General features: G+C 45.4%; 1 protein-coding gene across 1 annotated transcript in view; it reads right to left on the bottom strand.

Moving 5' to 3' along the window:
• Nucleotides 1-27,827, bottom strand: part of GALNT18 (polypeptide N-acetylgalactosaminyltransferase 18) — a 339,213-nt gene that overhangs the window by 59,595 nt on the left and 251,791 nt on the right. The window contains exon 7 of the mRNA XM_043481917.1: nucleotides 4,739-4,924. Coding sequence (XP_043337852.1) covers nucleotides 4,739-4,924 — 186 coding nt within the window. The remainder of the gene's footprint in view (nucleotides 1-4,738; nucleotides 4,925-27,827) is intronic.

The raw sequence follows: 27,827 nt of genomic DNA, 5'->3' as shown, positions 1-27,827 counted from the left end.
AAAGAAGAAGTAACATTCTGTCTGAAAGGAGAGTCTGAAAGATCCAGACAAGTAAACAGACTTTCTGCACAGAGTGTGAAGCATGGAGGGAAGCAGAGAGTGTTGGGCAATAGAAAAGGGGCCCTTGGTCCATCTCATGGTGTGGGGCAGCCAGGATGATGGGGAAGGGGAGGACAGCAGTCAAATAAAGCTTACTGGAGTAGGTGATGCTATGGGTGAGCTGGGAAAGATGAGCAGGTAAATGAGTGTTACCCAAATCTGGCTTCCCCAAACCAGCATCTAGAGAGCTTTTCATAGATTCTGGCACCACTACACACCTCCTCATAAAAATCTCTGAGGATGAGACCCAGAATAAATATTTTTAAAAGGTTTCCAAGTGATTCTGATCCAATTGATCAGTAGATCTGTTTTTGGGAGTCATTGATCAAAGGAGAATGGGATCACACACGTGGCCAGCAGATTCATTTGTTAATAAATGTTAGTGAGGTTTTACTGAGCCCTGACCATGAACCTTACTTGGGCTAGACCTGGTGAAACAAATAGGAATAACACAATCTGTCCTCAGGGAGCCCATGGTCTAGAGCAGTGATTCTCAGCCCTGGATGAACATTAAAATCCCCAAAGAGCTTTCCAAAAAAAAAAATCCCTAGTTCCCTTCCAAACCAATTAAATCATAATCTCTGGGGTGGAGCCCAAATGATTTTAAAGTTCAGCCAGATTTAAGAGCCATTGATCTAATGAGAGAGAGATTTTTCAGACAACGGAACATTCTCTTGCAGGGTAATGATGCAATGACAGAGACACGCAGGGGAAAGGGGGCATTCTTCCCAGATGGGACTGGCTTCTAGAGAAGATGTCAGCAGAGCTGAGTCTAAAAAGATGGAGGAGAAGTGGCAAGGGTGGAGGCTGGGGAAGAAGTTTTGAGAGGAACTGCAAGCAGAGAGGACAAAATGGGCCACCACAGAGGGATAAGAAACAGCCTGACATGGACAGGGCACTCAGGGAAGTGTCCCTAGTCCATGCCATCTGCAGAGCCTCTGAAATCAGGTGGTGGGTGGTGGGACTGGGGAGGTGGTTGGAGGAGAGAGTGTAGATCCATGTCCAATGCTGGGCTCTATACCTGATCCCGTGCACATGGAGAGTCGTTTGAAGATTTCAAGTAGGACAATGACATGGTCATTGTGAGTTTAAAAAGATGACTTTGGGTAGTGGGAAGGATAGATTTAAGGGGTAAGACTTGGGTCAGGGAAACCAGCCAGAGGCTCTTGCAGAGGAAGAGGCAAGGCTTGAACTCAGAAGTGAGAGGAACGGAAAGGTGGGCTCAGTAATGGACTGGGGATGGAAGATGATTAAAGAATGCCGCTCAGGAATAAGCTCACAAGCCTAGGCAGAGGGGGGCATCATGCATTTAGATAGAGGATAAGAACAGAAGCAGATTTGGAGAAGAAAGATATACTCAGTTTTGGTCAGATTCAGTCTGAAGTTCCTGTGGGAACAGCCAGGGGAAGATGTGCAGGTAAAGTCTGAAGCTAAAGGCAGGAGTCAGGCTAAAGAGAGTAACTAGGAGATCCTTTTCACGTAGGCAGTGTAGAATCCAAGAGTCATTGGATTACCCTGCAGAGGTGTATCACAAGAGCAGGTAGCCAAGGACAGATCCCTGGGGAGGACTTAAACATCCCCTGGAAGTAAAAGTTGCCCACAAGGAGTTAGGAGCAGTCAGAAAGATGAGGACAGTCTAGGGTGTGGAATCATGGAGCCAAGGGAGTGAAGAGTTTTAAGGAAAAGGTGGGGTCCTGTAAGCTGAAGACTTTAAAATATTCATTAAATGAAGCAGGTAGGAGGCCCATGATGACTCTGTCAAAAGCAGCTTCAAGGTAGTATTGAGATGTGACTTCAGAAGTGAATGGGAGGTGAAAAGTGGCTCTTTCCACAGGCTTGAGAGAGGCAGAAGGGGGAATTTGGACATAGTGTCGAACAGGGGGTCAAGAGGAAACACGCTGACCTCTTCCTTCTCCTCCTAAAGGCTTTATCCTGGACATTTCCACCTCTCATCTGTCCTTCTTGTCTTACCTGCCAGCCCCCACCTGCTTGACTTGGTCTGAACTCCTCTAAGAGTCACCAGTAGACACTGAGTTTCATCATTTTCCAATTACTTTTACTCAAAGTACACTCAATTCTCTACCACTCTCCAGATTTGCTGTCTTATTTCAATATCTGTCAGCTGCAATGGCGGGGGGTGTGGTGGAGAGGGCTATAAAGTTTGCAGCATTACGGTGCAGAGAGAAGGGGGACAAGGGTACGGACAGGACCCCAGTCCTTTACAGAACCCGGGGAACCACACTGCTTCGCTGTTGAGCTCCTGGGGAATTTCCAAGTGTGCTCAACATTTTGCTATCAGAGGACTCCCACAGCCGGGCTCAGCATCCTGCCCAGAGTGCTGTGATCCAACGCCCACAGCCACAGATGGGTCCAGAACGCACCACCGTTTCCCTAGAAACACTCCCACTGTCAGAGCTGTGTTCGGGGATAGTTCATCAAGGCTGGCTGCACTCCCGCTGGTACTGCTGGGGCTCCTCCTTCTTTCTCCCGACTGCTGAAGTCGCACTGATTGTACAAGGGTGCAGCCAACCCAAGACCCCTCCCCCTGGTGGTGGCCCTTAGGGGGCTGCTTGAAAGCTCCCTCCCAGCCTACTTTCTCAATCCCTCAGCCTGAGTTAAACGTTAACTTGGTGGAGACATCAGGAAACAAGGCCTTCACACGGAAACTTTAAGCAAAGATCAACAATTTTCCTGTCAGGAAGAGAGAGCAGAGGCTTTCCAAAGGACTCTCGAGGCAAAGCCATGGCCTTGGGAGGAAAGCAGGAGGTCATGCAGTCAACAGCTCCATGTCACATAAAACGCAACATAAGCAACGACCTTCAGGCAGACTGGCTGGCAGGCAGGTGGGGATCCCGTGGCTGGCATCTGTTGGGTTCGCCTAACCCAGCTGTTCAAAGTCATTTCCATATGACACACAGCAAGGTTGTACAAAGCTACCAGAGATACATCACTTTCTCTCTTGCCCTTTTTTTAAAAAAAAATTATTTATTTTTTAATTGAAGGATAATTGATTTACAGAATTTTGCTGTTTTCTGTCAAACCTGAACATGAATCAGCCATAGGTATACATATGTCCCCTCCTTCTTGAACCTCCATCCCATCTCCCTCTCCATCCCACCCTTCTAGGTTGATACAGAGCCCCTTTTGAGTTCCCTGAGACATACATACAGCAAATTCCCACTGGCTATCTATTTTACATGTGGTAATGTAAGTTTCCACATTACTCTCTATATACATTTCACCCTCTCCTCCCCTCTCCCCATGTCCATAAGTCTGTTCTCTATGTCTGTTTCTCCATTGCTGCCCTGCAAATAAACTTTAGTACCATCTTTCTAGATTCCATATATAAGTGTTAGTGTACAATATTTATCTTTCTCTGACTTACTTCACTCTGTATAATAGGCTCTAGGTTCATCCACCTCATTAGAATAGACTCAGATACATTCCTTTTTATGACTGAGTAATATTCCGTTGTTTTTATGTTCCACAATTTATTTATCCACTCGTCTGTTGATGGACATCTAGGTTGCATCCATGTTCTGTGCTAAGTCACTTTAGTAGTGTCTGACTCTTTGCAACCCCGTGGATGGTAGCCCTCCAGGCTTCTCTGTTCATGGGATTTTCCAGGCAAGACTACTGGAGTGGGTTGCCATTTTCTCCTCCAGGGGATCGTCCTGACCCAGGGATTGAGCCCATGTCTCTTTATATCTCCTGTATTGGCAGGTGGCTTCTTTACCACGAGCACCACCTGGGAAGTCCCACATGTTCTAGCTACTGTAAATAGTCTCTTGCACTTCTTAAATATGGGTGACTAGAGGGCTAGGGGGCTTCCCAGGTGGCTCAGTGGTAAAGCATCTGCCTGCCAATACGGAGACGTGGGTTTGATCCCTAGGTCAGGAAGATCCCCTGGAGAAGGAAATGGTAACCCACTCTGGTATTCTTGCCTGGGAAATCCTATAGACAGAGGAGCCTGGCGGGCTACAGTTCCTGGAGTCACAGGGAGTTGGACACAGCTTAGTGTCTAAACAATAAGAGGGCTAGAGGACAGTAGCAGACAATGATGAGGGTCTCCGAAGGTAACAAGCAGCCTAAAAAATGCCCAGAACAGGTCCCTTCTCCTCCTGAGGGTCACTGTGGGAGTGCCCCACACATATGATTCAAGAAATCCTAAAGGTATAGGGACATTGCTTATTGGTTTGGTCAAAATTTTGACAGAGAAGCTTGCTTTCAGTTTATAGGGATATTAAGGTGCATTTGGTGAATTTTGGTAATTTCTGGGATACTTATAATCTGGGACCATGAAATATCTACTGTCAGAGAAGCTGAGGACCTGGGAGCATGTTGGAACCTTGGAGCCACCTGGTTCAACTTTCTCAGATAGAATGAGGACATTCTGGTCTGGAGGGAAAGGAGCCCACTTTTAAGGAGGAGGTGACCAGAGATGGGGTGGGTGAGACACGCCTTAGCACCCCATAGCACCCTACAGTCAGACCCTTTTCTGCAATATCCAGTATCTTAGGGTTGAGAGTTCACTCAGCATGGCAATTAAGACTCTGGCTGTCTCCTGGGAAGAAGAGTTTAGTTGCTCACTTGTTCCCCATCAACCCTCAAGAAAGCCATCCCCACAGGGGCTTCCTACCTCTTGGGGTATGTTCCATGCCATGTACACATGGCTCTTAAATTCGTCCATCCAGACTTCAGCCACCCTGAGGGCGTTCCTGCGGACATGGGCGGTGAGGTCCTCGGTGTAGGGCTTGTGGGCTCGCTCGATGTGGGCAATCCGCGAGCAGGGCAGGACCTCCACGCTCCCGCCACACTGCCACACCTGCGGAAGACATGGAGCCGCTCATCAGTGCCCAGACTTGACTCTGAGCCTTGAAGCCAGACCACAGGTGACCATGAACAGGAGCTCGGGCACATCCAGCTCTCCTCACCTTGCTCTCCTGTCTGCAAAGGGAGTGAGCCCTACTTTAATTCTACTCCTAGAACAGGAAGGTTATTGAGTCATTCATTTGTGTCTTGTTTCCATTTGCTCTGGTTACCAGCAAAGAGTTAATGTACCCTTCCTCTCCAGTCTTTCCACCCTCCTTCCCCCAAAGAAGACACTAGACATTTTGTGACCAATGATCTGAGTTCTCCTTGCCCCAAGTTAACAAAATCCTTGGTAATAGTCTGTGCAGCAGTGCTTGACATGGAGGGACCAGCAGAACCTCAAGGAGACGTCAGATTACAACGGGCCATGTGGGCCTGGACAAGGATGAGCGATCTGCAGCTTATCTCCAGCCAGCGCCCTGCTCCCACTAGATCCTTCCTGGGCTCTGAGTTCTGATGGAACCCAAGGGAGGGGGAGGTTCAAAGAAAGGAACGATATGGAGCTTCTCCCTAGACTTCAGTGAGCAGGAACTTCAATGGGATGCTGTTCAGCTTTGAAAAGAAAGAGAAACGGCCTTGCAGCCTGAGTGTCGAGGGGCAGTGTCCTGGAGCCCCCGCCACAGTCATCCCAGCCACTCGGACGTCTAGCGTTCTGGAACATGCATGCCCTTTTGTGTCTTTAGGCCTTTACTCATCCTATTTTCAATTTTGGGGTGCCCGTCTTACTGTTCTCCCACTGAAAAAAATGATCATCTCTTAAGATCTTGGCCGCACTGTTGTGGGGTCTTTGCTCAGTTCTTGGGGCACAGCTGATGGCTCCCTCCTATGGCCCTCAAAGCTCTTGACACCACAACTTACCTGCTACTCTGTTCCTAGAGGGCAGGGTATCTCATTTATTTCTCTTCTCTAGCACTGAACACACAGCCTGGTACATATAGGTGTTTGGTAAGTACTTTTTGAATAAATATTTAAATGATTGGTGTATAACCAGACAGTCAATCAATAAATGATTAGTGCTTAATAAAGTAGGATGGACCTGAAATACCTGATTAGAACTGATGAGTAAGACTTTGGAGAAAAGCAATCAAGATCTCTTGGTGGACAGCAGTGGTCATTTGTCAGGTATTGTCAATTGAACAATTTGGCAGATGATATTTTCGCCTGTAACATGTACCCATCAACAACCACAGGTCTTTCTCTAAGGTAAGGTCAGTTTCAGGTTTAGCTTAATTTTCCCCTGTGTTGGTTAGGAAAAGACTGCCTTCTCTTCCACCAGGCTTTTTCACACCAGTTGGTCCCTGTAGGTAGCTAGAGTTGGAAAGCAAGGGGCTGACTTACCACTTTCTGAGCTTCTCTTGCATTTAGTATATCATTTATGGCCAGTGGACTTCCCTTGTGGCTCAGCTGGTAAAGAATCCGCCTGCAATGTGGGAGACCTGGACTCGATCCCTGGATTGGGAAGATCCCCTGGAGAAGGGAAAGGCTACCCACGCCAGTATTCTGGCCTGGAGAATTCCATGCACTGTCTAGTCCAAGGTGTTGCAAAGAATCGGACACGACTAGGTGACTTTCACTTTCACTTTAGGGCCGATGGAAAGGAAACAAACATCCCCACTGAGCACCCACTATGTGTCAGCACTGGACTGTGCCGCATGGCAGTTATGAGCAAGGGGTTTGAACTCAGTCTGCTGGGATTCAGATCCTGGCTCTGTTTCATACCAGCTGTGTGACTGTGAGTTATTCACTTGATCTCAGTGTGTCTCAGCTTCCTCATCTCCAGTGGGGATCCTAATATTCCCATCTCATGAGGCCGCCCAGGAGACTAAAGTGCTCATGTGCAAAGTGCTTAGAAAGATGCCTAGCACATAATTAGCACTTGATCAGCCTCAGCTACTATTGTACAAATGATGTCCAGCAGAATCTTCAGAATAAGATACTGTGAGGTAGTGGTTATTGGGCATGCGTCCATGCTAGGTTGATTCAGTCGTGTCTGACCCTTTGCAACTCTATGGACTGTAGGCCGCCTGGCTCCTCTGTCCATGGGATTCTCCAGGCAAGAATACTGGAGTGGGTTGCCTAGGGGGTCTTCCCCACCCAGGGATCAAACTTGTGCCTCTTAGATCGCCTGCATGGGCAGGCGGGTTCTTTACCATTAGCGCCTTCTAGTGGTAGCGCCGCTGGAAGCACAGTGGTTATGGTCTCCAATGCCAAATGGGGAAACGGGGACCAAGGCTGCCCCTTGCCCAAGACCACACAGCTGTTACGGAAAACAGAAGGACGTATCTGAACTTGACTAAAGCTCAAGGGATGGTTCCGGGGATCAGAGGAGGGAGCCATGGAAGGCCCCAGGCTGTGCATCTTTGTGTCCATGACCTCTACATTCTGGGACTGTGCTGATTTCCAATTCACGGGTTGCTCAGATTTTCAAGAAAAGCCTTGTAAATATCATGAATATGTTACTGATAACACAGTCGGGGTATTCTTTGTACAACCAGAATGGAGGCTACTAATTGACATATTTCAGCAAAACAACACAGAACATGATTTGTAACAAAGCTCTTTTATTCCAGGACCTGTTTCTCAAAGAGTCGGTCACCATTTCACCTTACAGTGGGCATGTGTGCCATGGTTCTAATCAGAAGGGTGGCTGCAGCACCTCCCATTGTGCCTTTGGCTGCTCAGTGAAAGGAGCAGCATGGACTCTGCTGAGCTCTTGAAGCCACACCCCTTTCCCCATCCTGCAGCCACGCCCTCATCCAGACCTCTGCCGTGTCCCATCTGGACACTACAACAGCCTTCGAACAACTGCCCTCCCTCCTGCCTTCCTCCTCCAGTCTCTTCTCCACCCAGCAGCCAGAATGATTTTATTTTAAATTGGAGGATAATTGTTTCAGTGTTGTATTGGTTTCTGTCCTACAATGGTGTGGATCAGCCATAAATATCCATATGTCGCCTCCCTCTTGATCCTTCCTCCCAACCCCTACCCCACCTCACCTCTCTAGGTTGTCCTAGAGAACTGGGTTGAACTCCCTGTGTTATATGCAACTTCCCACACACTATCTATTTTACATATGGTGATGTATATGTTTCAAAGCTACTTTCTCAATTCGTCCCATCCTCTCCTTCCCCCATTGTCCACAAGTCTGTTCTCTACGTCTGTGTCTCTATTTCTATCCTGCAAATAGGTTCATCAATACCATTTTTCTGGATTCCATATATATATGCATTAATATACAATATTTGTTTTGAAGGTGTACCCTGGATCACGTCCTGCCTGCACCTCACCCCTCCCAGTACAGCCTCTGAAGCTCCCGGGGCCTGGCCCCTGCCCATCCCTCCAGCCTCATGCTTGCTTCCTGACACAGTCCATGCTGGAGCCACGCTGACATTCTGTTTCCTCCAGCAGGCCGGGTTTCCTCTCTGGACTTCTGCACATGCCATTACATACCCACCCTACCCCTCTTCATGTAACATTCTCAGGGAGCCACTTCAGCATCACAGTTCTGTATCCCTTCAACTAGGTTAACCTGTCATGTTCTGTGGCTCCAGCCCTATCGTTCCTGATCATGACAGTCTTGTATTTGCTTGTTTGATTATCTCCTTCTCTCTTTCAAAATGTTCTCCAAGCTCTTCATCTGATTCTCCTTTAGACAGGTACTAAATGGTGCCTAGAACTCTGCTGGGTTTCCAGCAGAGGTGGGGTGGCTGGGCTGGGTGGGAGTAGCACGTGGTTTTTAAAAGTACAGCTTTGGAGCCAGAGAGAATTGGATTCAAGTGTTTTTCTCTGCCACCTGCTGCTGTCACCTTTGGCAGGATATTTCTCCTCCCAAGCCTCAATTTCACCCAGGAGAAGAAGGGGACGGAGTGCAGATATGTGTTTAACCCTGAGCCTGCCTCCATGTGAGCTCTGCATGCATGGTAGTTGAGGCGGGGGCAGGATATCTGGGTCTATTCTGGTCCCATAATGTCCTGGTTGAGTGGCAGCTCTGGGGTGCTTCACCTCAGGTCTGTGAAACCCACATAGCAGTGACTGCTGCACTCTGTGGGCTCTGGAAGCCCCCGTCGTAATGCCGGGAATATTGCTAAGCCCTTAGTCTGCACTTGGTATTTTTAGGTATTTTATAATATCCATTATGGTTGCTATTGACTTCTCCTGTACAGCCACATTCAGGGGACAAGTGATTGCAGAGGAGTCATGTGTCTGGTGAAGCCCAACAGACAACAGACGTGTTACCCTCCAGAGTGCCTGACCCAGCAGGGAGAGGCTCCTCTCCAGGGACTGGGAGCACCTGTTCACCTAGAAGACCTCCGCCCTCTTCTCTTCTGTGAAAAGAAACTCATCTATGGAGACCATCTGCCTTGTGTATTGCCTTTGGGTTCCTGGAAGCTTCTGGTTGGAGCAGAAGAGTGTATTTGGCATGTTTGCCCCTCCACTTCTGGACCCTGCACAATGACCCTGAAATAAACAAGAGAAAGCCTGTGCTCCACGATCCTCACATGAGGAGTGACTCCACTGGCCCATGGCTTGACCCAGAGAGAACTTCAGAAGTCTGCCCCACAGTTGATCTCAGAGACCCTCTCACGGATTGTAGACAAAAGATAGGGAAGAAAATCACTGGCATTTGGGTTTCATGAAAGATGGTGCCCTGAAGCATCCATGGAGGCTTGGGAGGAACAGGGGATGAGGAAGTAAAAGGGTGCCAGGCCTGGGACACAGGTCATAGCTGGCATGTTGTGGCATGTTGTGGGAGGGGATAGACAGGAGGCATGTGCTAGAGAAGTAGGGCCACTGGAGGGAGGACAAAGGGGCAGAATGATGGCTCAGTATTGCAAGTTCTAGGGGGTAGAGATGCCAGGAGGAGGAAGGGCAAGGGTTGGGTATCAGAGCGGTGACTGAGGAACGAAGACCAAGGGTTGGGAATCAAGGAGGCAGATGAGGTCACTGGGCATAGGAAGCCACCACCAAGATAGAACCGAATGTTTACCTTGTATACTTGTGACCCCGGTTCGTTACAACAAGTGAGGTGTATGCTAGCCTTATGGGCGCCAGGGATGCCTGGCGGCACGTCAGTCTGAGGCTGGACCTCGTGGCCTCCAGATGTGCACTGGGCAACGTTTCTTGACCACACCAAGTTCTTTCCTCGCTCTGTGCCTTTGTACCCACTACTGCATCTTTCTGGAAAAACTCCCTCACTTGTTACCCAGTTCAAATATCACCTTCTTTCACCCATCCAGTCTAAATTAGATCCCCTGTGAGTACTTTTAGCACTCCACCTTTTTTCTTAATGATGCTTATTCACAATACTTCTATTTATGCCTTTATTCTTTCAATGTCTGCCCTCTGCATCCATAAAGGATAAGCTCCAGGAAAACAAGGAGCATGTTGTATATGTCAGCACCAAGCACTTAGTACATGTTCAATAACTGTGATTTGAATGAGTGGTTCCAGCAATCCCAGAGCCCTGGGCTTGCACTAACCATACAGAGGGGCGGTTTAACTCGCTCAGCTGGCTCCTCTAATAAAGGCCATAAACATAAAATGTGCCAGATTTTACTGAACACAATGACTTCCTTCAAACCCAAGTGGTTTTTCAGCAAAGCTCTGACATTTAAGTGCAGGCTGCTGCAACTGAGGAGAGTTACTTTGGCTGCAGAGCTTAAATTACCATCGTAAAACCTGGGAAGTTATCAAACGAGCCTGGGAGATCACAGGCGGTTTTGTCTTACGGAGCCATGAACTCAGGGTAGGGAAAGCCCCTGACCTCGCCAAGGCTCACAGATGCCCACGGAGGAGCTGCCAGCCTGCCCCCAGATGTGACCGTGACTGAGAACCTGAACTGTTGTAAATAGAAGCGTGAGTCCTGATCACCACCAGCTCTTCCCAGGGAGCCCTGATTCTGCGATTGTTTCAGAAAAACTTGGTGCATCTACCTGGGAACTGCAAGAAAGCACGCAGGTCTTGGGGGCTGGTGGAGAGAGTGTGGCTCCTGCCTCTGTCACACATTAGCCTTCGGACTAGGACTTGTCCTTGGATGTCAGGTCCCTTCTTATTGGGGCAACTGGCAGGTTTAAGAGATGATGTATGAAAAGCTCCCACTAGCAAAGACAGCCATCTAGTAGGTTTGTAGGAAAGATCAGGTCCCTTTCTCTTCCTGGGACTGGGAGCTGCCAGTACGAGGTCAGGGTCAGAAGGCTGAATTTATGTCCTATGTTTGCCAGTTACATAAACAGACCTGTTTCCGTCCCAAGCCCCTGTTTTTCCCTGCTGCCAAATGGAGGAGGTAGACTCAGGGACATCTTAGATCACTTTTTCCTTTTGTATTCTGTGCTTCTGAGTTTTCTTGCCAATACCCCAAGTGATGCCCAGTATGTGGGACACAGCTGGTAGAGTTGTGAATTGGGAGCTGGAGAGTAGGGGGACACTGGAAGCAAGACGCCAGGATACAGTGTGACCATTCCTCCTATTGACAGACCAGTGATCACTCTGTACACTTTGGTAGGAATAGCAGGCAACATCCCCATATTGAATCCATTCACTTATTAATGTCCTTCTGAAGCACTGGGTTAAGAAGGATTCTAAGGGACTTCCCTGGTGGTCCAGTGGTTAAGAATCTGCCTTGCAATGCAGGAGTTCCATCCCTGATCGGGGAATTCGGGGAGTCGGTTGTTCCACATGCCACAGAACGACTAAGTCCACACACTGCAACTACCAGGCCCTCACACTACAGAGCCCATGTGTCACAACCAGAGACTGTGTGATGCAATGAAGATCCTGCATGCGGCCACAAAAACCCAACACAGCCAAATATATATACATTTAAAAGGATTCCAAGCCTCTGTCTGGGCTCCAACGGAAAAGCATGCTATCATTTATTAGTAATATCTACCATAAGTAAGGGATTGAGGGTGGTGGCACCTTAGTCTTGTACTTCATGACCACGTTTCGCAGGATAAGATCCCAAATCCGGTCCAGCTTTTATCTCCCTATGACTTTTAATGAGCTATTCTCTCTTGGCAAAATAGTCCCACTGTTCCCTTAGCCCAGAAACCCTCCTTCCCACTCTCCGTCCATCCAAAACCAGCCTGGCCCTGTTCCTCCTAACTCCTGAAACACATGATTTGCACCACTCATGTGGTCCTTATTTCTTGGCTCATGTTGTTAATTACCTTTTTATGTGTAGCTGTCTCGCCTAACTTGGCTGTGAAATGCTGAGACAAGAGCAGAAAGCCAAGCCAGGCAGGCTAGTGGGAAGAAGACGAGCAGCATGGAGGCTGAGGCCTGACAATGGCTGGCAGGAGACCAGACATGTGTGTGCAGAGTGGTTGTAGGGTCAGAAAGGCAGGCAAACAAAGACTCTGACAAGGGCTGGGTATTCTTAAGACATCCTTCAATTTTCACCTTAGACATGGCGGGCGTTTTACTCTATTTGCAGCCCTACATGGGATTGAGAAGGAAAGAGAGGTCAAACTTGGGCAAAGCTAAGACAAAAGCCAGTGGTGGTCAGCCTCTTCCCCCTGTCACATTTATATTTATTTGCCTAGCTAATTCCTACCTACTTTCCCGGCTGCCCTACATTTATTAAATGCCTCTGCTCTGCGTTACCACGTTCCCTGTACTTCCTCTAGCTGTGTGTGTGTGTGTGTGTGTGAGTGTGTGTGTACAATGTATATGTACAGTCTAAAGACATATAACACAAGGGACAACTGTCTGTGTACCACCAGTATAAGAAAGAGTGCATTGGCAGCAACATCTTTGTGTGCTCCTCCCCAGCCCCAAAGGCAAGCCACGATCCTGAATCTTGTTAATAATGTCCTCGCCATCAAGCTCAACTACCGACTCAGTTTTACCTGGTTTTAAATGCTACATAAATGGAAGCATATTGTCTGCATTCAGCCACTTGCTTCTTGCCTCGTTTGTTTTCATCACTATTGTGTTCCATTGTATAAATGTACAGACACTTATTCATGCACGCTCCTGGTGTCCCCGAGTCTGGTCATTTCCCGGATTATGAATAGTGCTCCTTGGAATGTATACGGGTCTCTTGGCACCCAAGAGAGGGCACCTCTCCGTGGATCTACACCACGGTGCGACTTCTGAGGCACGGGTCATGACACACCTTCAGCTCTCCCAAGGAGAGTGAAACTCTTCCAGAGTGAGAATCCTGTGTTCCACCCCCACCAGCACAGGTAAACACGCATGTTGCTTCACAGTCTTGCCAGCAGTTGGCATTGTCCATAGGTGGGTGTGAAATTCACTGTTACTGTAGTTTTAATTTGCAATTCCCTGAGCACCAGTGAGATGGAGCTTTTCTCCTACTTATGGGCCTGAAGCCCCAGCCCGTGAGAAACGGCCCGTAGAGCCGAGGCAGGGCCCGGCACGTGGCAGGTGCTTTGTAAACTGCACGGACCAAGGACTGAGAGTTGGCCTTAGCTCTGAGTCATCCTCTGTGCACTTTCCCTGGTGCCCTCCCAGGTGTCCAGGGGCAGATATTTCATTATTTTCAAGTGTAAGGAAACATTTTAAAAGTCCGGCGGTGCTTATTCTTCCATCAGAAAAACACTCCCTGGGGATCTAGTTTCCCAAGCCCTGTTTTTACAATAAAACACTGCCAAAGAGTCTTTTGGACAGAATTGCTACTCGGAATAAAAAAAAAAAATGATGCTTTTTCTTGGAAGGTATCCCTGAAGGGGTCTGATTTGGGGTCAGCCCTAAGAAGCACTTGAAGCCGTTCCTCTGTTCAAAAGGGATTTTTCATAACTATCAGAAGGCAGCAGGAGGATTCATCTGGCAGGATTCCAGGAAGAGACCAGCTGGGCTGGAATGTCTGGAAGCTTTTTATGAAGAAAAAGTAAAAAGGCTGTTTGGCATGGTATTGAGGTTTGCTGAAATAGCTGTTTACCTATTGGAAACTCAAGGGCAGCCATGGTGCCAAGTTCAGAAAACCAGCCCATCAGAGACAGGGGGTCCAGGTTTTCTGTGGACCCTAGTGCTCTGACATAAAGACTGGGACCATGAGAGTTCATTTCCTTATAGGAAATTCCAGGAGGATCACTTTATAAACATGTAGTCATTGAGATTAGAAGGTATCTTTCAATGGTTCTAACCAAGGAGAATTTATTTATGGTTACCTCAAATCTCTTATCAGCCAACAGCCCTGATTACTTATTGCCCAAACACAACTGATTTGATTGAACTCAAGACAAATGGAAGAAAAGAAAGAAGACAGGCCTGGTTCTATACGGGGTTGGGGAAGTGAAGCCAGGAGAAGGGGGTCTCCGTGGATGTGGTTGAATCCTGCTGCTCATGAAAACCTGTGTGCTCCTCTACATCTCCCAGCCTCCCCTGAGTCAGGAGGGATTGTGTGAGCAGCTCAGGCCAATGAAACAAGAGGAAATTATAGTTGTCACTTTCAGGCCCAGATATGTAAGTGTCCAGTGAGGGAACCCACGAACACTTCTACCTCTTTCCCCCCAGTCCACTGGATGTTTTCGTCAAAATGACCTTGAAATTCAAAGATGGGGAAGCCACAAAAAAGCACTCTCAGCCCTCAGTTGCCACTAGAAGAGGAGCTGCCCAGGAGTCCCTCACACCCTTTAGAGGGCTGTGAAGTGAGTGAGAAATAAACTCGTCCTGGGTTCAGCCTTTGGGGCCTGGGGGCTGCTGTTGCAGACTGTGATCATTTCCTTGGTTCATACAAGCTGCAAGCATGTGAGGGGCAAGGTGACCAGAGAGGCTTGGGCCCTGCAGCGCGGATAGCCAGGGTTCAATCTATCGAGTGAGACTTTGCCGCAGAAGGTCCAGGCATGGGGAGAGATTTCCAAGTCCAGATAATGAGTCCTTTCAGAGCAGGTCCCCACTAGGGACTGAAGATACAAAGAGTGGATTTAGTTCTCAGTGGGGAGAAAGGCAACTGTTGGGGGGAAGGTAGGCATTAGGACTCCTATAAAACAGGCTATAGGGAGAGTCTGGTTCCAGTTCAGAACCAGAGAAGCTGCGAGAAAACCAAAGGAGAACCCAGCAGGCTGGAAAAGGGAAAGCCAGGGGCTTGGAGACCATGCAAGGCTCAGTGTCCCTCTGACAGCCACAGGCAGCAGCCCCATGACGGCTCCACGGATCCTAGCGTGAGCCAGAAGTGGGGCTGCAGCCACACCTCCAGCCCTGGGCAGGTGACACAGTCTAGGCAGGGCTGACGTTCTGTGCAAAGCTGAGATGGCTGGGGAGGCTGGCTAGGTCCAGCTCAGGCGTTTCTATAGACCCAACACTACAGAAGCTTCCAGCTCTGAGACCGAAGTGTCGGCCACATTCCAAATCAGGGTCCCACCGACACGTGTGCTGTCTACTCTAATCGCGTCTTTTTGTTTTGAACGAAGATCTCTGGCCCCATTACCATCACCAGTGCTGTCAGAGAATAATAATGAGCTTGACTGTCACAGAGATTCAGGGGATAATTTTCTGAAATCCAAATAAAACCCTTCCCGTCCCTAGTGTGAGAGTCATTTTTATCAGGTAACTCAGCCCCTCCATTTACTCAGGAATGCTCAGAGCCCTCTCTGGTGGGTTAAGCACCCCCTGAACGGCTGTGAGCATCTTCTCCTTGCGGATGTATTCAGAAAAGCTCGCTCTATCCAGCTGCTATTCAAAGCTGAGCCCTGGACTATGTTTAATTTATACTTTGCTATATGAGGATGAGCCACTTACCCATTTAAAGTGTTTCCTTTTTTATGTCTTTAATCAGTGGCTCTTTCCTCTTTCAGAAGTTTAATCTAATCAGAAACAACCTCCCACCAACACATATGAATGGCTCTTTAGCATGTTCCAGCCAAATTCAAATTGAAAGTCCATACTAGATGAACCCCAAAACACTGGCCCAAAGAATAAGCCAGGAGGAGAAGTCAGGAGGTCCTTTCTGAAATGCAGGGCAATCAGAATCACTGGAGAAAGTATAATACACTCTGTCACCTCCCAGCACAGTGGGGCCAGGTGACAGGGGAACCCATGTGTCACTGGGACAGCATAGGTGGGGATGTTTGGCAGACCCTGGGTGCAGACATTAGAGGAAGCTGTGTTTCTGGCTCAAGCATCACACCCACATTTGGCTCAGAGGGATCCTTGAGGTTAACATTTAGATGATAAAAGTGAATATGAGATGCTGAACATTTTCTCACTCAGAAATATTTGTTCTAAAGAGTTTTACTCCACTGGAATTCAGATTAAGAAAGCAGTGTGCTGGGTCTTCACTTAAAGAGATTTGCCCTTCTCATACACGTCAAAATGAATTGTCAGCTTGAGTTTCATCTCTGATAGGTGCCTACAGCAAACTCACATTAAAAATGGGATTTGTGGGCTTCTCTGGTGGTCCACTGGTTGGACTCCACCTTGCAATGTGGGACCCCAGTTCAATCCCTGGTCTCACATGGCATGAAGCAGATCTCACATGTCTTAGAGCAACTAAGCTTCATGTACCACAACTACTGAGCGAATGTGCCTAGAGCCCGTGCTCCACAAGAAGAGGAGCCATCACAATGAGAGGCCCACACACCACACCTGGAGAGTAGCCTCTGCTCCCTTCAACTAGGGGACGCCTGCACAGCAATGAAGACCTAGCACAGACAATAAATAAATTAATTAAAACTTTTAAAAAAGGGTTTACGAAATAGATCAGCATTGCAGTTCAGCAGAGCTACAGGGGACCTAACCAATTACCTTCCCTTTCCCATTTGAGGTTCAAGGTCACATGATACTTTAGAAGCTGAGTAGGAACTGTTTCCAAGACCTCTGCCTCCTGGGAGATAGGAGGTCACCGTGGTCAGAGCACAGGGGTTAAACAGTCTTGATGTCAAATCCTGGGCTTCTCAGGCAGTGCTAATGGCAAAGAACCTGCCTGCCAATGCAGGAGACATAAGAGATGCTGGTTCGATTCCTGCGTCAGGAAGATCTCTCGGAGAAGGAATTGGCAACCCACTCCATGCATACGTGATGTCAAATCCTACATTTTCCATTTGCTGGATTGGTGACTTTAGAGAATTTATTTCACTTTCTAACACACAGTTTTCTTGTTTGTGAAGTGGAGATAAAAATGACACACTGCATAAAGAGTTGTTGTGAGCGTCAGACGAGTGAACACATGTTATTTCAACACCTGACCCAAGTTCAGAGCCCGCTAAGTATGTGGTATAACTATTATCACTGCAAGATTTTGGTAATGATAAGATGCACCACCGCTGTAATGAGAGCTTCCTAGGGCAAGAAGAAACACTGTATTCCATCGAGCTCGACATTTATATGTCCATCTGCCAATACATCACCTCCACTTGTGCAGCTCTCAGGCATTGCACGTTTACCTTGTCCAAAACCAAGTTCTTGATGTCCTTCCCTGCTTCCCCGGGTGTCCCTTCATTTTCCCCTCATCGACCTAATAGCCCATGCCTGAAACCTACATAAATAATTATGTAATTCACCTATAATTATGTCCTCTTCCTTTCCTTAACATCCAATAATACATCAGGAAATGCAGTCAGTTCTACCTCCTAAATATAGCTTAAATGTAATCACATCTCTCAGTCTGCACAGATAACATTCTGGTCCAAGCTGCCATTATCTTTGCATGGACAACTCTATCAACAGCCTTCTAAAAAGTTTTTTTTTTTTTTTTTTGGCTGCAACTCTTGGTGCCCTCCACTCCATTTTCCAAAATTATAAATCAATCATGTACCTTCTACCCTTTAATTGAACTTAACCATTTCCTTTCTTTGTGCTGGGGGCTTTAGTGTGAGGTGGGTATTTTGTCTGAAAAAAAACATGAAAAGTCTGTGACTTCTGGAAACTTATATTCTTACACTACACTTTTTGTTGCATCCCTCAATTATGTTTAGTCACTCAGTAGTGTCTGACTCTCTGCAACTGCAGCTTGCCAGGTTCCCCTGTCCATCTCCAACTCCCAGAGCTTGCTCAAACTCATGTCCATCAAGTTGGTGAAGTGATCCAACCATCTCATCCTCTGTTGTCCCCTTCTCCTCTTGCCTTCAACCTTTCCCAGCATCAGGGTATTTTCCAATGAGTCAGTTCTTCACATCAGATGGCCAAAGTATTGGAGCTTCAGCATCAGCCCTTCTAATGAATATTCGGGACTGATTTTCTTTAGGATTGACTGATTTGATCTCCTCATAGTCCAAGGGACTCTCAAGAGTCTTCTCCAACACCACAGTTCAAAAGCATCAATTCTTTGGCACTCAGCTTTCTTTATAGTCCAACACTCACATCCATACATGACTACTGGAAAAATCACAGCTTTGACTAGACAGACCTTTGTCAGCAAAGTAATGTCTCTTCTTTTTAATATGCTGTTTAGGTTGGTCATAGCTTTTCTTCCAAGGAACAAACGGCTTTTAATTTCAAGGCTGCAGTCACCATCTGCAGTGATTCTGGAGCCCAAGAAAATAAAGTCTGTCATTGTGTCCATTGTTTCCCCATCTATTTGCCATGAAGTGATGGGACCAGATGCCATGATCTTAGTGTTTTGAATGTTGAGTTTTAGCTTTCTCACTCTCCTCTTGCACTTTCATCAAGAGGCTCTTCAGTTCCTCTTTGCTTTCTGCCATAAGGGTGGTGTCATCTGCATATCTAAGGTTACTGATATTTCTCCCCACAATCCTGATTCCAGTTTGTGCTTCAATCAGCCCAGCATTTCACAAGATGTACTCTGCATATAAGTTAAATAAGCAGGGTGACAATATATAGCCTTGATATACTCCTTTCCCAATTTGGAGCCAGTCCATTGTTTCATGTCTGGTTCTATTGCTTCTTGACCTGCATACAGATTTCTCAGAAGGCAAGTAAGGTGGTCTGGTATTCCCATCTTTTGAAGAATGTTCCACAGTTTGTTGTGATCCAGACAGTCAAAGGCTTTGGCATAGTCAATAAAGCACAAATAGATGTTTTTCTGGAACTCCCTTGCTTTTTCGATGATCCAGCGGATGTTGGCAATTTGATCTCTGGTTCCTCTCCCTTTTCTAAATCCAGCTTGAACATCTGGAAGTTCTCAGTTCACATACTGTTGAAGCCTCGCTTGGAGAATTTTGAGCATTACTTTGCTAGGTGTGAGATGAGTGCAATTGTGTGGTAGTTTGAACATTCTTTGGCATTGCATTTCTTTGGGGTTGGAATGAAAACTGACATTTTCCAGTCCTGTTGCCACTGCTGAGTTTTCCAAATTTGCTGGCATATTGAGTGCAGAATTTTCACAGCATCATCTTTTAGGCTCAACTGGAATTTCATCATCTCCACTAGCTTTGTTTGTAGTGATGTTTTCTAAGGTCTACTTGACTTCACATTCCAGGATGTCTGACTCTACGTGAGTGATCATACTATCATGGTCATCTGGGTCATGAAGATCTTTTTTGTATAGTTCTTCTGTGTATTCTTGCTACCTCTTCTTAATATCTTCTGCTTCTGTTAGGTCCATACAAGTTTCTGTCCTTTATTGTGCCCATCTTTGCATGAAATGTTCCCTTGGTATCTCTAATTTTCTTGAAGAGACCTCTAGTCTTTACCATTCTATTGTCTTCCTCTATTTCTTTGCATTGATCACTTGGGAAGGCTTTCTTATCTCTCCTCGGTAGTCTTTGGAACTCTGCACTCAGGTGGGTATATCTTTCCTTTTCTCTTTTGCTTTTCGCTTCTCTTCTTTTCTCAGCTATTTGTAAGGCCCCCTCAGACAACCACTTTACGTTTTTGCATTTCTTTTTCTTGGGGATGGTATTGATTACCACCTACTGTACAATGTCACAAACCTCTCCACAGTTCTTCAGGCACTCTGTCTATCAGATCTAATCCCTTGAATCTATTGATCACTTCCATTGTATAATTGTAAGTGATTTCATTTAGGTCATACCTGAATGGTCTAGTGGTTTTCCCTACTTTCTTCAATTTAAGCCTGAATTTGGCAATAAGGAGTTCATGATCTGAGCCACAGTCAGCTCCCAGTCTTGTTTTTGCTGACTGTATAGAGCTTCTCCATCTTCAGCTGCAAAGAATATAATCAATTTCAAACCCCTCAAATTCATATGTTGAAGCCCTAAGCCCGCATGTGACGGGGTGTGACGAAGGTAAAAGGACATTGTAAGGGTGAAATCCTGACCAGACGGAACTGGTGTCCTTATAAGAAGGGGGAGGGGCCCTAGAGCTCTCTCTCTACCATGGAGGGCATAGCAGGAACGTGGTTGTTTGGAAGCCAGGAAGAGAGCTCTCACCAGGATCTGCCCCTGCTGGTTCCCTGATCTCAGACATTGGGCCTTCAGAACTGTGACAAATAAACTTCTGTTGTTTAAGTCATCTACTCTATGGTATTTTGTTAATGTAGCACTTACTATGATTTGTAAATATACATCTATTCTTTGTTCCCTTTTATCAGCTATCTGTCCCTTTATGCCATCCACTCCAAGAGGGAAGGGTCTATACTTGCCTTTTAAACACTGTATACCAAATGGTAAGCATGTAACTTTAAGCATTATATGCCCACTGTTAAACATTGTACACCCAGTGTGATGTGTGGCAGGTGCCTAACAAATAACGTCAAATGAATGAACTGCATTAAATGTACATATACAATTATAAGTTGAGTGATTGTATGTCCTGGTTTGCTCATGACAACACTGGTTCATACCTGCTGTTCCAGTGTAACAATTAGTGGTACCCTCTTTAAGTCTCAAAAGTGTTCTGGTATGGATAATAAATTGTCATTTCTGTATATATTTGTTATTTATCTGTATATGCCAAATTTATCAGGCACAATGTGATTTTAGAAACATTAAAATCTAAGATAAGCATCTGTCTTGAAATCATGGTATTACTAATATTTTCTCTTCCTTACTCCACGATTTCTTCATAGGACTAACAATTCTAAGGCAGTGAAAATGACACAAGTCATCAAGACCCTCTGTCACTGATGAGCAGTCTTTGAAGCAGGCATAATGAGCAAATCCTGGCACTCGGCGTTGAGTGTGGCCCACCCCAAGCAAGGAAAGAATCCGCATTCATTAGACATTCCAAACAGTCCAGACACAGAGAGAAACAGGGCTTCAGGGAAGAAATGTGCCCTGGGGGTGTTACTAGGGTAATTCTATCTTCTGGACTGACTTCATGTGCAGGTAAGCCTGCTTGATGGAAAAACTTGTATGTGGGGATAATTTCCATAAACCGTCACTGGTGAGCACTGGGAGGTTTTACTCACTGGGATCTTGCATTGCTTTACAAAGTGAAGAGCATTTGCAATGAGAGTAGATGTCTCTGAATTCCCCTTCTGTGATGTCAGATTTGTGAAAATGAGGATTTTTCAAAAGAAAACCACAAGAGTGTCTGGATGGTGATGATACTGATACGGATGCTGGTGCTGAAGAGGTAGAATGGGAGAAGGAGGAGGTGAGGAGTGGGGAAGGAGAGGAGGCGAGGAGGAAGGGGAGGAAGATGGGGAAGAAGCAGGCAGTTCCAGCTTAGTTCCTACCAGTCACTCTGAGGAACTGATTTTGGCCTTGCCTGCTGGTCCCTTCCTGGAAAATTGGAAAAATGATGCATTGGTGGCAAAGAAGTTACCTTCCGATGGCACAATACAAAGCAGCAGGCAGACTCAATTAAAGAAAGACAAAATTTTTAAAAAAGAAAAGAAAAGGAGAAGCTGACTCTCTGGAGCTTTAAAACCTCATTGCTGGCTCCCAGGATTTTTTGTCCCCAAAATCAGGAAATTAAACACTGATAACATGACTATTGTCTAATCTACAGCCTATAATCAAATTTTGTTAATGATCACAATAATGGTCTTTATAGCTGTTTTCCCTTTTGGTCCCATCTTTTTAAGAAGGTAAAAAATTTTCTGCAACTTGGCTCTCAAAATCTTTCATCAATTGTTACCTCTTCTGTGCATCTTATTAATCATACTTCTCTAAGGCTCCCTCATTGAACACAACTAAAAAAACTTAAATGTGAAAACCCTTCCAGAGTAAAATTGTCCATGGGCGCTCTCCTCCTTCTGCTCCCCACCATTTCTAGCTAATTACTTCATTACGTACTTTTTTAATTACTTTGTTCTTTAGGGATTAATTTTGCACATATCTTTACTAATCGTAAACTTTTACAACGTACAGTTAGGCTGCGTCTGTTCAGCGGCTGGTTTGTAATTGCAGAGTCACTCTGTGGCTGGTGAGCTAAAGATAATGTGCTGAGGCAAAAAGCCTTCCTCTCAGTGTTTTCAGCTGCCTTCTGGCCACCCAGCATGGCAGAATAATTGGCTCTGGGCTGCTTGGGATCACCAAGCTCCCTTCCCATGTGGAGATCGCAATCAGAGAAGACCTCCGATTCTGGAGGTTTAGGGTTCATAGGCCCCAGGCTGCTCAGACTTCATGCACCCTGGGGATTTCAGGCCCCATGGTCCTAGAAGGCCAGGCCCAGTGGCCACATGCCAACAGAACAGGACTGGTTATGGCAGACCTCCTAGAAGGAAAATGCCAACTCCTCTCTCAAGGTCAAATCCATACTTTCCCAGGGCCCTTGTACATGGCCTGTCCCTGCAAGCAGTTTTCAAGGAATCCTTCTCCCTCTATTCATGGTCAAATACATCTCTAAACTCCCTACCTCTGCAGTCTCTCCTCTGACATCTATACCCCATCACCACCTCCTGCCGGCAAAACTCCCCTCAAAGCTTTCTTCCCCTCACATCTGATGCCCCTTTTCCACTCATATCCTCACAGTACCAGGTGGGGATTTAGAGGTTTTGGCACCATGCAGAACCATGTTCAAATCCCAGTTTCACCAAACTCTTTTGCTGTGGGACCTAGGCAAGTGACTCAACCTCTCTGAGCCTCAGTCTTCTCATCTGTAAAGCGAGGATAATAATTCTAGCCTCTCATGGTTCCCAGGAGGAGATGATGTACAGCATTAAACTCACCAGGATGTAATAAGCTCTATGAGGGCACAACCTAGATGATCCTGTTCATCATCACTGTATGCCCGGCACTTAGCACAGTGTCTAGTATTAAATAAATAAAAGCACAAAGTAAGCAATAAAGGGTAGCTTTATCATCAGTGGTCATTTTAGCGTGACTAGTGCACTCCTGAAACACTCCCCTCGACATCTGGGATTTTCCACCAACCCAGCTCTCTTTCTAGTTGATTCTTCTCTGTAACTATGGGCACCACCCTGCCACCCACCCTATTTCCTATGCCCATGCTCAACTCTAAAATCTCTTTTTAGTTCAGACTTTCATCCTCTCTGGGTTCCTTCACCCTCTATCCTTGACTGGGAACACAGAGGGTACCCAGCCCCTGTCTCACCTGCAAGTCTTCTCTTTACCTTTAGTTAGATAGTTCTGGCTTCCTGCAGAAGTCAAGACCCAGGTCTTACATCTCTCCCCTAATGCCGAGGGTGTAACATAAGCAGCATGATAAACGTTCATTGTGTGAGTAAACAAATGGACAAATAATGCAAGCTTTCTGGTTATTTCCATTGTTATTTCTAATGTCATACTTGACCCATTTCCCCACCCCCAAACCAACTCTCTACACCAAACACCCCTTTCCTAGTCAATGGCACCCTCAAACCTCTCATCATCTGGGCTTGAAATCTCAGTGCCACCTTTGTCAGACTATAATAACTCATTTATATAAGCATCAGGAAAGGTGACCTCTTGACCTCCAATGATTACTCAAACCACTATCAGCATCTAACACAATGCTAAGGGAACACGTGGACAATGCTTCAGCTAAAGCTTGGAGTCACTGGGCAAATTCCCTCAGGAAGAACAAAAGCCCGCAAACTTGAAACCTATGTTTGATGTCTTGAAACTTTTGGCCTCAGAAGATGGCAGAAATGAATAGTTATTCCATTTTATGGCTGTGAGCTGTAGGTTTTATTTACCCCATGGCAGCTGCTGAACGACAATGCCACGGCAGATTTCAATTCATGACAAAATGGTATAAAACAGCGGCAGGGCTCACGGCCCCACCCACTCACAACACACACACACACACACACACACACACAGAAGGATGTGTTACTCTAAGCTCTCAGATTATTCTGAACTCCAGCTCCAGCTGGCCTGGCCCAACCATAACATTTAGAAGCAATCAGAGACTAAAATCCAATTTAAGGTGTTTAATTTTCTCTGTCACCAGGGATTGGAGGTCAGAGAATCTGTTTGCAGCCTTTCTATGAGATGTTGCTTCTGGTGGCTTCCTGAGACCTCAGTTGAGCGAGAATGCTGGTGCCCACACCCCTTCTCTTCCTTTTCAAGTCTCTCTCTCTCACTGTGCTGGCAGAGACTAGCTGATTTACCTAAAATTGTGGTGTCCAGTGGCATTGTCCTCATGGCTGGGTGAGATCAGTTATAGTGTTAGCCATGAGCTAACTCAGTCCACTAAGCCCAAGGCCTCTGGAGAGAACCACGTGGTCCCTCAAGTGCTTCAATAGCCAGGAGGCTTGACAAGCAGACGTTCACTTGGCTGAGCCTTTTTCACCGGTAATTTTAGGAAAGTCTCTAGCCCTTTATCCCTAGACACATTTTGTGAAAGTCTCAAATAATGGCAATGCCTGTTCTGAGCAGTTGCTATACCCCCTACTTTGTTTTCTCTTCCTCCTCTGTGTCTCTGGATCCCTGATCCCAGGTTTCTGACTTCCTGTCTGTTATGGGCATTTCTCCTTTGGCAGCTCCTCAATCTACCTCTTTTCTGAGGCTCTGGACTCTGGCTTTCAGCTCAGCTCTTGTCTCTGTTATCTCCTCTGGTTTTGAAGTCTCCTGCAACCTCAGGTGAAGACCCTGTGTGATCCTGTCTGATCCAAGCCTATCTCCCATAAGGGATTTGAGCAGAAACCTCAAGCACTGAAATGGTGCTGTGGTCATTTTCCAAAGCAATGCTGGCCCAGGTTTAGCTTCTGAAATTCAGCTTCATGCCATGGGTGATTTTAAATCCTGAAGGCAGAGGTGAATGAGCACTGAGACACGGTGATAAGGCATGGGCCCTGAACCACTCAGGCTAGTTCCGATATTGAGTGACTTGGGGAGGCATTTTATCCTGTTACTTCCAGCTTCCTAACTTACAATATGGGGATAACAACACGGACCTCATGGGACTCACATTAAAATTAACCAGATAATATATATAAAGTGATGGTATTCAATAATGGAAGTTCCTCTCATTATTATTATCTTCCAGACTTGTGGCCTGATACTTTATCAGCTGTGGAGCATGTATCTGCTTTATGAAATAACAGTCTTCTTTTGTTGCCCAAGAGTCAATGTCACTTAGCCAAATCTTAGACATTCCAGACCTAGAAAGGCCAATGACGGTAGCCAAGGAAATGTTTGCCTGGGCTCTCAGCAATAGGTCGTCATCCATCATAAGTTTACCTTTTCCTTTTACTTAAGTCACTGGTGAAAATGTTGAACAAGCCAGGATGAGCAAAAAACCCACCAAAGGCCACCTTCTGGATTGCCAATGACCACTCTTCTTCCCCATCTGATAACCTATCTTGCCTGTCACTCACCTTCTGTTTTAGCTCCAAGTTACAGATCCCTAGTTCTCAGACTTAGAGTTCAGCCATAGTCATGTTCTTTCTCAATTGTCACTCTACACCTGTTACCTCAACTCTCTGGAATGCCTGTTCTCCTCTTCCCACCTGAACAAAACAATTTCATTCCTTAGGTCCAACCTAAATGCTGCCCCCTCTGTGAAGCCTCACCCAGCTCTGAAGGGGTGAGTGGTCACTCCCTCTGCTATTGCAATACACACAGGATCAATTCATCCTTGCCATTCTGATCCTGAGCACTGGGTTATGCCTTACTTAGTGCTTTAATCCAAATTATATTCACAATGATGAATTTTCATTCAGGAAATATTTTCTGGAATAAATGTCATTAAGGGACTTTAATTCTCTTGGTCAATTTTCTATATAAGGTAATTAAAATATATTTCCTTTCATGCTAATTTTCCAATTTTATTTTACTAGACTTAGTTTCATAGGGGTTAATACTTTTTTGCATTGATTTTACAACTGAGATATGATTTATCTATCAGCATTTTAAAAATTTACATCTATTTTACAATTATGGCCTCCTTCACAAAGTGGTCATGATCTCACCAAGTTTAGTTTTTCTGAATCAAATTTTGCAGATATAAATTATATTACTATTTACTTCTTCAATCAGCCTTTTAACTTTCACTGTGTTCATTTTTGTTTGTTGCTTCAGTTCATGTTAGTGATCTTTACTACTACTCACAATTTGGAAAAAGAATGATGGTTTGCATTTTTTGGTATTCAAAAATTTTTTAAGAATTATCACAAGAAATAGTGTCAGCAGGGAACTGTGTACTTACTATGGTTGCCAAAGAACAAAGAAGTCCTTAAAGTCACAATGGAGCTTCAGGTCATGATATCTTGTTTAGTCTCAAGATGTTTTCTATAACCTGTCAGATAGTGCTTAGAAGATGGCAAGGTGGTTGTCTCTCCAGCTAGTCTGGGAGCCACTCAAAGACAGAGTCTGTGTCATTCACCTCTAGTTTTCCAGCACCTGGCAAGAATGAATGAATGAATACATACCTAAATGAAACCACCAGGGGAACATGAGAAATCTGATCTGATTTCTTACTGAAGGCCACTACACTATGCCTACCTATATAAGGCATAATGGTTTCTGAAGCCCCTTTCCCTGAGTTCAAATCTTAGCTTTACCATTTTCCTGGAGCAAGTTATATCATTTCTCTGTGCTTCAGCATATCCTCCTGGAAGCGGGGGTAATAAAAGATTTTGCATCACAAGGTGGCTGCAAGGATTAAGGGAGCTAATATATGTAAAGCACTGAGGACAGCAGCTCACATATAATTATTGCCACACTTCTATTAACTATTAGTAGTTCAGTCATAAGTCTCATCTATCTTTCTAATAAAACCGAGGGGTGTTTATGTTCCCTGTTACAGGGAGCTCATGATTCCATTTGGCATCCTTTCCTTTTTAATGATTCTAATATTTGTTTCTTATATTGAATTGATAACTACATCCATTACAGCTTCCACCACTGTCCGTGGCGCTAACTTTTTGAGCTTATATAGAATAAATTCTCTTATATTTGACTGGCCTTCAAACTTGACACCTGTTCATTGAGCACATACCAAGCATCAGTATGAAAATTAACTAGCCATAAATCCTCACATTAAGTGTTTTAAAGTATAGACAGAAAAGAAGTGGGAAAGATGTTATTTGTGTCTTTCATAGATCTTTTCTTCTTTTGAATCCAAGGTTTTCTTGATACACTGTTGGCAAGCCAAAATCCAACTTACAAGCTTAATTCACAAACATTTGTGAGTTTGAACATACAAACATAATATAATGGCTACATTTCTTCATAATATAATGGCTACAATTTCTTATAGAAATTGTGTGATATTAGTACATGAATACACAAATAGATTAATTGAACTGAAATAAAAAATCCAGAAGCAAACCCTAAGTATGACAATTTAGCCTATGATGATGGTAGTATTGTAAACCAGTGAGGAAAAGATGCAATTTTAAAAAGAAGGTGTTAGGATAACTGGAGGACCATACAGAAAAATAAGACATTGGGTCCATTCCTCACACCATACATCAAGATCAATTCTGATGAACTGGAGATTAAAATGCAAGAAAAAAAAATTGCAATCCTACAACTATTAGAAGAAAACATAGGTGATCTTTCTCTTTAACCTTAAAGTGGGTAAATTTTATTCTGACTAAACTCTGGAAGCAAGAAGAAAAGATAATGCATTTGCTTATGTTTAAGAAAAAAGGCACCTTTTGCATGACCAAAAAAAAAAAAAAACCCAGCAAAACACC

The sequence above is a fragment of the Cervus canadensis genome, chromosome 11 (assembly GCF_019320065.1).
Source record: "Cervus canadensis isolate Bull #8, Minnesota chromosome 11, ASM1932006v1, whole genome shotgun sequence".
NCBI classification, from domain to species: Eukaryota; Metazoa; Chordata; class Mammalia; order Artiodactyla; family Cervidae; genus Cervus; species Cervus canadensis.
This window is presented reverse-complemented; position numbering and strand designations above follow the sequence as displayed.